Raw genomic sequence first — 10,672 nt, forward strand, 5'->3', positions numbered from 1 at the left:
TAGTGATGTTCGTAAGTTCCTGTGGTTTCATATTTGGTATAACTTGAAAAGCTGTGAAGCTTCTTGCTTTTCTTCTGATGTTGCCATCAGCTACTACTTGGTAGATTAGATAGTTCGTTTCCTTAGGTATGACCTGCGGAAACTTGCAGGAATTGGTGTGATCTCCGTACACACGGTGTCTGTGCAAAAGGTTGGATTATTTGGCATGCTTTGCATCTTTCTCAAAGGAAACTGTCTAAAATATTTGAAAACTTTCGTTTTTTTTGGTTAAGAAGCAAAAACCTACACGTGACTAAAAATCTTGATTGCATCTTAATTATATGGAAATAAGAAATCTGGTTGATATTTTGAGACAACGGTTGATAAATAACCGTACGCAACCTAGAGGATCAAAGGGTCAAGCAACTTCATAAAACTGAATTAGTTGTTGCCTAGTTGCTTGCTTATGCGAACTTTTATTGCATGGATGATCATTCAGAATTTTTTATCGTACGACTTAATATTGCGTTTCATATGTCAATTCTTCCATCAAACTAAACTCCTTCTGGCTTTTTAAATTCTTAATTTTCCTTCAACTCTCCTTCTTCCTTTCTCCTTAAACATATTATTTTCTAACTACCCAGATGTATTTAGTTGGCCAACTCAGCACGTGCCGTAGGCTTCGATCCTTCTCAATGAAATCTCTCAAAAAATATTGAAACTTCTCCGTGGACTACATCCAAAGATTTGTTACTATGGATTAATCACAGTCATCTAAGATTTTAACACAAAATTTTACATTGATTACGCGAGGCTGTAAAAGTACTACTATGTCAGGGAAGCCTAAGACACTATGTTGCTTAGGAGCCACTCCTATTGGCAACTAGCTCATACAATAGCGGCCAATTATTTCCTTCAGAACTGTTTTCATACTGATGAACAGACCATACAATAAGAACCAAATGTTTACTCATTTGAACGTGGGGGAAATGGGAGAGTCACAATGTGGTTATGGGCAACAGTGCCTATCCATAGCTTGCCATCAAACTCTTGAACTTCACTGACCAGCTTGACTACTTCACCTCTTTGGTCCTCCATAACTTCTGCAATCTCTCCGTTTTCATTGAAGAGTGTGATAACTGTGTACATCCTCATTCCCATTAGCCTGGCTAGGATGCTCAGCTTGAATGGCAATCTGAAGTAGATGCTTTTGATCCACGGGTGACGGGAGAGATGCTCTTGAATCGGTGTTCTGCAGCAATCAATTGCCACCCAGAATTGGCCTTTGTTGTTTGATCTTATATTGTCAGGGAACCCTGCCAAGTCTGCAAAAACCTCCAGGTTGCCTCTCTGTGGCCCTTCCAGCCAGTACTTCATTATCCTAAGTCATGGAAGCAGCCTTGTCATTGTCCCTTATTCACTTGAGGATAGTAAATGAACTTTGGTTTGGTTAGACGCTATTTTGAATGCATGAGACTGATCAAAATCGGACCTGTTAGATCCTTGTCGGGACATTTCAAAGAACCAACTATAACATCTATGAAAATCTGAATAATACATGCAAACACATGCCTGATCTGGGCAAAAGATTATCAAAGTCGCATCCTTTTAAGTTTTCCACTTTGTCCAAAAACAAATCTAATTAAGCTGCACCATACCAAATGCTGCCCTTTCATACACTTTCGAAAAGTTAATACCTGCTATTTGTTGTCTCTGTGAAGAGAAGGTATGTATGGTCCTTAGATATTTGTACTCCATTTGGGAATGCCAAGCCATCCAAAACAATAGAAGTTGTTCTGGTGTATGGGTCATATTTGAGTAGCCTTCCTGTTGCTTCTCCTTCCAACAGTATAAAGAAGTGGTTCCTGCATCAGACATTTGATGTCACATCTGCATGCATAGTTTCAGTAAACATCAAATGCTGGGTAACTGATTTGAAATTCTTACTGTCTGTTATATCTCATGCTAGTGTCTGTGAAGAAGATGGATCCATTCTTGTGAATGTCAAGGTCATTTGCAAATAGGATCCTCCTTCCACCAACCTGTGGAGCAAGAGGGGTTGCTATTCCACCATTTGGACCCACGACCAACAGGCCATGGTATGCATCTGCAATGTAGAGATCCCCAGTTTGTCTGTCAAACCTCAGACCAAGTGGTCGGCCACATTGTTCTTCGTGCTTGAATTGCTTGTGTGTTGTAGAGTAGATTCCATTTGCACACACGCTTTCAGACCTAAAACAGTAACATATCTACATCAGTCATCAACACCATGCTGTATACTAAGTTCACAAGACCACTCAATCTCAAAAATCATATAACCAATTACCAGAAAATAGAACGAGGCAACTTTATCTGGTGATGAAACATACCAGTTAGGGGAGACCAGAGCGAAGGTCTCCCACCCAGCAGAATCTCCCATCCACCTGACAACTCGGCCATCAGCCAACCCTGTGTAAGGCCCTCGACCCTGGAGGTCAAATTCCAGGGATTCCGGGCCATAAACCTCGTTGACGAACTGGCGCTTTCCGAGCCTAAGCCTGCTAAGGTTATCTCTGGGCCATGAGGCCATGACTTCTGCATATGGTGCTATGGTGTGTTGAACTGGCTTAAAGTTGTGGCCTCCTAATGGTCCAATATGGAGGGGATCTGTGAAAACCAGAGCCAATAAAATACTGAGTAAGACTTGGAATGGGTGATTGCAGAACACTCCATCAGCAAAGAGGCTCTTCTTCTCCATTGAACAGGAGGCAGAAGGAGCACCGATGCTTTTGGAGAAACGATGATCTTGGTGTTCATTTGAGTGATTCGTCCATTATAAGATGCAGTAATTGCATAGGCATGAAAGGTTGGTTGTTGCAGGGTAGGTCCACTATCAGTTCGGCCTCGTTTTTGGTATTGTTTTTCTTGGTCATGGGGATCATCTACTATTCTGGGCATGATCAAATTTTACCTACTCCCGCTGGCACCCTCTTTTTAAGAAACTCACATGGAGTTAGCCTGTCAGTAAAATAGCTTGTATTTGTGAGAATGGCTGCTTAACTTTCTATCGACTTCTTGGTTGGCATTCCCTTTGAAGAAAAAGGCCTGAGGATTTGGCTGCCGTCGCTTTGCATTCATAATATTGTTGATTGGCGTGGGGTCTGGGAATTGAACCCAGTCACTCACGATTCGCACTTGGTTCACCTCGTCTCGTCTCAATTGAATAAGCCACGCGAAACAAACATGAGCTGGTGGACGAAGAGATTGTGTTGGTCCAGTTGCTCATCTAAGCTCGTTAGTCAATCATTTAATGAGCAGCCCAGCTATTTGCGCATATTGAAATGAGAAGATTGATGCCTCTGTAGGTTCGAACCCTGTCCTTAAGCATCCAATTCTTGACTTTGTGTTTTACAAATCTAACCATAAAATGTATTCTGTAGATTTAAAACTAAGAATTGACATAAATTATCAGACCGTAGTGATTTATACTCTTGAGCTGTAAAAGTTTAAGACCACTGAATTTGGAACCTGTGCACTCTTCACTACATTCATCAGTGCTTGAGCAAATGGTGTCCAACCTGGTACTTATAATAGTATCTCCACCGTCTTTGTAAGTGAGCCTTCCACCATTATATGATAAATGTTTGCATAGGACAATGAAGATGTCAACTCCATTCAAGGATGCTTCTCTTATATCAGTGTCAGATTGAACAAATTCCGGACGCATCATCCTGACTACACTTAAACGCCTTTAGTTTCAATTTTCAGAGACTATTTTATGGCGAACCATGTCCCCTTCCCTCCCAACGTAAGCTGAGGGCCCCGTTTCTTCTCTTATAAACCAAAGCATCTCCAGCATGTGGAGATCAAGTTATCTAGTGGGCGACGTCCAGGGCCGTCAAGGACAAGCTTCTCGCATGGACATCAGTCAATGAAGAGGATGCAGAAAACAATTCAAAATAGGAAGAATATTTTGAAAAATATAACATCAGCATAAACTTGACGAAAACGAAGACATGAACTCTGAGAACAGGAAGATATTCGCTGGTTACCACGGTTTCACGTTCACAAGGTCACCTATGGGTGATGTCTGCACCAATAGGCTTCACATGAGCCTGTTCGACTCCTAACACAAAAAGTTAGGCAAAATCTGGAGGAGGAGACGGGGGATCATGCTAGCCCACTACCAAGAAGAGCCTACCGGACAATGAGTTCCAAAGCGCAATCCCAAGCCAAAGAGCAAGGTTAGACAATTATCAGCTGTTTGTGGGGCTCTTAAAAGATTCCACGGCCAGCTTGATTGGCCCATGTCACAGCTAACAGGCAATCTAGCGCACTCAAAAATGAGTAGGTCGTCCACAAACCTGCAGACAGGCCAATCTAAATGTTTTAGGTCATCGTTTGTTGGCCATGTATGTCTCATCTCAGATGGCTCGTTTTAAGAGCACAGCTCCTCTGCTGCCAAGCATACATGCCGCTGCAAAACCTGTTGTGAAGCTACGAGCACACGAAACTTATTACTTAAAAATTCTACATCAACAAACCATGTAGTGCGGCTCTACAATCAGTAACGGTGACAACAAAGAAATCAACAGGTTCCAGATTTTCCCATTTAATGAGGACTTAAGGAGGGCAGACATAGAGATCTTAAACATGCACTGAGAGGGATCTGCTATTCACAACATTACAAAATTTGAAAGAAAAACAGCAGGATGAAACCCTTGCACGTTGTTAGCATTTGGAAGCCGTGAAGCTGCAACCTTTTGGATCAGGCAGCCGGTGGGCGCAATTTGGAGTCTTGAGAGGTATCAGTATGAGCTGGAGGCATGTACTGCCACATAGCAATTCCAGGATATCCAGCAAAAGGCATGCCCTTGTTTCCAGCAGCAGAGGCTTGGGCAGCAAATGCTGCAGCAGCTGCGGCATGGAGAGCTGCTGGGTGTGGCATGTATCCAGGAGGAGCCATGCTCATCGCATTTAGTTGTTGCTCGAGTTTTTCTTTTTCTGCTTTCAACTTGGTTTTCTCTTCCCGGAGTTCATTTTTCTCTGCCTGAAAAATGATCAGGTTATAGTAATCAGAAATTTCACCAACAGTACTATAATGCACAGCATTCTAAAACCAGCGTTCTATGCAGACGACTCAAATTATATGCAAGAAGTAAAATTAAATTCTACAATGGTAGTGAAATAATTTGAGTGCCAATCATCTAAAAAGGAGAACAGTTGAATACAGCACTGGTCATGAACGTGTGAGAAATCATACTGAAATTGTCAAAGGAACGGAGCTATTGTTTTCTCAAATATGCTGCCAACTGTTGAGAAAATTGTCCCATATAGATTTGAGAACCTGACTCCTCAAAGTGGTAAAAATAGGTTATTGTGCCAGCCCTCTAGAGATCTAGGTTCTGTTGACAAAAGAAGCAGGAGGAACTAAACTGAACTTGCAAGTCTCTAGAGAAACTTGAAGCAGGGATAGGAGACCAGACCTTTAGATCTTTGATAGTTTCCTGAAGCTTCTCATTAGCCTCCTTCAGTTTTTCTGCCTCACTTCGTAAATGATTCAATGTACGAGCAGCATCAATTAAAATACTAGCTTTGTCAACTTTGACGGGCCTCCCAGGGTCAAGGATTGAACCCAACTCCACAAACCTACATTGATGATCAATAAAAAAAAGCACTTTGAAAATGGTACGTTTCTTTTTCAGACAAAAGCAGACATTCAGGCATTTCAACAATTAGAAATATGAACAGTTACAGGCTTCAGGTATTTCAGATTCAGCACAACAATCAGCAAAATAAAATGCCAAATAGGAGCGCATGAGATGGTAACACAAATCATGCTTACTCTGTACAAACTATACACACATGCACGCATGTATTTTACAGAAAAGAAATGCAATACAGCCTTAGCCATCCTTGGTCAAATTAAAGCAGGAGAAAAATTTCAGGCACCAACATCACTTTCCCTTACAACATGTGTATGAGTTGAGGAATTCCATGTTTCCTACTTGTACACATGCCTGCATGCACAGAGAGGAGGGGAAGGGAGAGAGCAGCTTGCCTGTCATTCAACTTGTCCCTCCGCATTTTCTCTCGGCAAGCTTTGGATCCAGGCCTGCTGCATGACTCATCCCTAGCCCTGTCAGCATTTATACCACACATTCTGTTAGCTATTTTTAGCAAAAGGGAAACTGAACCTGTAGACAGCACATAAACACAGCAACTGCAGACAGAAAGTACAATAACTCAAACCCAAAAAGAGTATGTGTAGTATGATAAGTTGCCTCAGATACAGCCTGTTATTTTTCATTATGCTGCGAAATCCTTTTTGAAGTTCTACAAGGTAATAGTAAGATGGGTAAATCAAATGGGGAACAAAGAAGCTGAAATCCTGAGACAGTTACATGCCATGCACACAGTAACAAATCACAAATACCCTTTATTTCAAAAAAAGAAACTTAACAAGCAAGTCAACATGCCGATATTCATCATAACCACATCATTAGTAACAGGAGGAAGGACCGAAAAGGTAAGGCAGACAATCAGAAAAAGGACGATTCAGCCACTCATAATAGAGAAGATGCACAACAACCAACAACCACTAAATATGTTGTATTGTTGGGGTATTACCTTTTCTTAGAACCCATCCTCTCAGAACCAGATGCACCTGCAAATGAATCGTCAATTTCCAGCCTGGCACAGTACACGTGGAACACCACATAAGTAACAATTACAAGCAGAGACTTGCAGAAAAAAGGGGTAAAAAAGTGCCAGTGATCAATAGCAAATTTCCCCAGGAGAAAGATAGCACATCCTTTTTCCTTTATTTGAGCAAACGGCCAAGCATAGATAAACACTTTAATGCAAAATTTAGAGAAATGGTGCAAGAAAAAATGATGCCCATAAATGCAAAAACCAAGAATCTTATGATGAGATATTATCAAGATCCAAGTGCCTAAAGCAACTTAAAGTCTTAAACACATGGGAAAAAAATATATGACATGACTTGGCTAGCTCAAGATAAAACGCTGCTAAAATAAGGATCATTAGTGTACATATTACATAATAAGTCCCAAATCAATAATAAGAGATTAAAAGATGACTCTAACAAGGAACAGTTCATGAAAACATTCTTCCCCTTGCACAGCAATAAAAAATAAAAAGTAGTCTCGATCACATCATAAACATTATACCAGGATATCAAGACGATATAAAAGGAGTTGTTTGCAGTTTTTTAGAGACACTTGGAACTACTGACTACAGTCGTTCCACATTGTCTTCTGATTATATAACCTAAAAGTCAACATAATAACAAAGTAACAAATATATATGAATGAGAGGCACCCTTCAAATCATGGAAAAAAATAATCTACATACAGGCCTGCAGCTTAATGGAAAAGGTCCAACGAGCCATAATATATAGGAGATATAACAAAAATTGCATGAAATCACTCCTTCATCATTCAACTACACAGACTGAGAGGGTGCACCATAAATAACAAGCTTAAATAGACAAGATCTATTACATATAAAGTAAAAAGTAATCAAGAAGAACTTAATGGGCTAAAGAAAAGACACAAAAGAAACAAGCACCAGTTGTATGATCAACTAATCATTGAAGGAAGAAACTTGCAGAAAACTAACACTGCAAATGTGAAATGAAAACCCTCAAAAGCAACACCTTCAAACACAGCACGTTCATTATACTAGTCGATTATTGCAACCTGATGGCACAAAATTTTATTGCATAGCCATAAGGATGGACTCTTTATTAAGGAGAACCAATGCATTTCACTATCAATACGATACGACCTTGTACATTTAACAACCTGGAAGCAGATCTGGTGAAGATAGCTTTTACAATTTCGGTTCACAAACATCAAACGAGACCATCTACAAGAGGATAACTGCACACCCTCCAAAATTAGTTCAAAATGACTTTATCTAGAGAAAACATAGCAAAACTACACACCCAGGATAAAGCATTTCTGAGAGCTGCGAGATTATGAATCAATGAACATGACCAAAATGAAGTTAAATTGCCAGTCTTAATATAGCAAGGGCCTTAATCCTCTATCTCGATTGTTGAAAAGAAAGACAGGTAAACAGGGAAATAATTCGACGATTCTTTAGAGCAGACAAAATAAAAGAAATTTTACAGGATACCCACATCTGTATGGGCCTAAACGCCAAATCAAAATATTCACGTTATTCCTGTGTCACGGACACCATGCATCATTTTTGAGAAATAGAAAGAAAGAAAATAACAAGCACACGCCGTCTTATAAGCCAGTAGGAGAAGCACACGGAAATTGAAAGTAAATAAAATAACAAATAGTTTAGCAAGATCCAGAAGCCATTAGCATACCCAGCGTTTGATGGATCATTGAACCCATCGTAGTTCAGATATATTCCACTATCTATGCCCCCCACGTCAAATATGTCAAATATCGGATTTGAACCCATATTCCGTATAAGAAGCCGTAGACAAAAATCTAAAATATAGAGTCAACCCACTTCCACTGCTCGGTTTTTTCTGTACCTAAAATCCTCAACCTCCAAGGACCTTCTTCAACCTTCCTCCCCAAAATTACAAATTCCACACACCAAAACGATCTGTTTCAAGAACCACAAAGCCACTAGAGACCCACCGCTTCAATCCCAGCCTTGCTCCAGATATCTCAAATCCTCCGAAAACGAAGAAAATTCACCGTTTTAAGGCACAACCTCAACACCGAAAAGCCTCGATAAGGTGCACGTACGCAGATTCTCCCCAAACCACTCTTCCGAACCCTTCCGAGGCAGAGTACTTCTCGATCGACGACTCAAATGAACGCCGACGGTCCTCTTCCCTTCGCTATCAATTAAAACAAACAAGAACCTCCACCGAGAAAAAAAAAAAAAAAAAAAAAGAAGGAAAAAACCAGAATACACCGAAGCCTTCCTTCGTCTCGAAACTGACAAAAAACGAGGGAATATCTCGATGCAGCGCGGGAATTCCCCCAATTTCTCCCGCGAATCCTTCAAACAACCATGAAAGTTCACGGAACCGATCAAGATTCAGCCCGGCACATCTAATTTCCAGGTGACTGCGGTGAAGGAAATACCAGGGACCGATCGTTATCAAGGGTTTCTTTCCCTATCCTCTTCTAGGAGGAAGCAAGGCCCTAACCGTTCCCTGCAAGAAGGAAGGAAGATTTTCTCATCTTTTTCTCTATTTTAAGAAATTTCACTGATCGCCAAAAACCAAAAAGTCTTTCTTGTCCTCATCATTCGATTCATTTGACCTGTAAGTCCTTCCGAATGATCATATCGGTTCGGGTCGGCTTCCGGCCCAATTGTCTCAAATCTAACACAGGGTTGGACCGCATGTATGCTCACCAATTTTAAGTTAAATCATCTATTCAAATCCAATGTTGCAAAAATTAATCTTTGAATTCCTTTTTTTTAGTTTAGAAAATTAAATTTGACAAAATAAAGAAATCCAAATTAGTTAATCAAATGTGTTAACATGCAACTTTATTGGATAATTTGGTCTAAATTGTATTCGAGTTCTTTCCAATTAACATATCAAATTGATCTAACTAACTTGATTCCAAAACAAATATCTAAATCAGAACATGAACATCTACTAAAGAAGAAATGACAACAACTTTATAACGACATTTTTCCTGTATCCACATTATTATTATTTTTTAATTGAAAGAAGACTAGATCTTACCTTCGTCGAAATTGTAACTGATGATGATGTTCAGTAACGTAATGATTTAATGAAGATATGAAAAGTCAAACATATATTGGAAAATGATGGTCCAGCTTTGTTTATGTTAGACCATTGGTTGCAGCTGCAGCCGCCGCCATCGCCGCCGCTGCTGCCGCCACCGTCGCCATTATTAAAAAAAAAAAAAAAAAAATCTCAGAGAATCTGAGTTTTGATGTATTGGCTGATCCTGTGTTGAAAAGAAAGTACCAGTTTGTGAACCGAAGCGGCGAGGCTGCCAATTCCATGAAATAACCGATCCACCCATTCAAGATAATAGCTAGTGAATCAGAGAAATATGATCTAAAAAGTAATTAAAGAATGAAAATGAATGAAATAAAAGTATAAAAATTAAACATTAAAACAATTAAAGTAATAAAAAAAATAGAAACTTGACACTTGGCATTCTTGAATCGACCATGGAATTGAATCGGTTTCGAGTAGACCGATTCGGGCCAATTCGTACCAACACTGGGCTGATCTAGATCTGAATATTGCCAACTCTAATGCTAAGTTCATTCAAGGACATGCCGGAACCAGGTCAAGTCAGATCCAGAATCAGGTTTATTCGACCCGTCTAAAGTCCGATACTGTGGTCAAGAATGCTTGGATCCAAATTGATCCAGTACCAATTTCCTTCTACGGGCTCAGTACACCCCTCAGACCCGAACCCAGGGGTATCCGAAACTTTCATAGAAGGGGAACCAACATCAATTTCATCATAAAACAAGGGCCAAGTGAGCTAGATTTGATCCAACCAAATGGAGCCTATTCCAAATCCAAACTTTAACCCAGAACTGTTCTGGATCCCATGATTGGGAAACAAATCCAAAACAAAACCCCCACAAGACACCCTAAATCTAATCCATGCAATGTATTTGGATCTCGTTGAAACAGATTTGGATCCAAAATGGGCCTAAGAGTAACAGATCTGGACCAAGTGCAAACAGTGGG

General features: G+C 40.1%; 2 protein-coding genes across 2 annotated transcripts; both read right to left on the reverse strand.

Annotated features, from left to right (window-relative positions):
• Window positions 1–803: 803 nt before the first annotated feature.
• On the reverse strand, window positions 804–2,865 carry LOC116248545 (protein STRICTOSIDINE SYNTHASE-LIKE 13). Its single transcript, XM_031621393.2, has 4 exons — window positions 2,349–2,865; window positions 1,927–2,211; window positions 1,677–1,844; window positions 804–1,360 (listed from the first exon to the last, which is right to left on the reverse strand). Exons 1-4 carry the CDS (start codon window positions 2,714–2,716, stop codon window positions 946–948), a joined length of 1,236 nt encoding a protein of 411 aa, XP_031477253.1. The 5' UTR covers window positions 2,717–2,865; the 3' UTR covers window positions 804–945.
• A 1,677-nt stretch (window positions 2,866–4,542) lies between these two features.
• On the reverse strand, window positions 4,543–9,147 carry LOC116247933 (transcription factor ILR3-like). Its single transcript, XM_031620395.2, has 5 exons — window positions 8,327–9,147; window positions 6,589–6,651; window positions 6,020–6,097; window positions 5,445–5,607; window positions 4,543–5,008 (listed from the first exon to the last, which is right to left on the reverse strand). The coding sequence occupies exons 1-5, from the start codon at window positions 8,422–8,424 to the stop codon at window positions 4,727–4,729; spliced, it is 684 nt and encodes a 227-aa protein (XP_031476255.1). The 5' UTR covers window positions 8,425–9,147; the 3' UTR covers window positions 4,543–4,726.
• Window positions 9,148–10,672: the final 1,525 nt, after the last annotated feature.

Source organism: Nymphaea colorata, chromosome 2, assembly GCF_008831285.2.
Source record: "Nymphaea colorata isolate Beijing-Zhang1983 chromosome 2, ASM883128v2, whole genome shotgun sequence".
Lineage (NCBI taxonomy): Eukaryota > Viridiplantae > Streptophyta > Magnoliopsida > Nymphaeales > Nymphaeaceae > Nymphaea > Nymphaea colorata.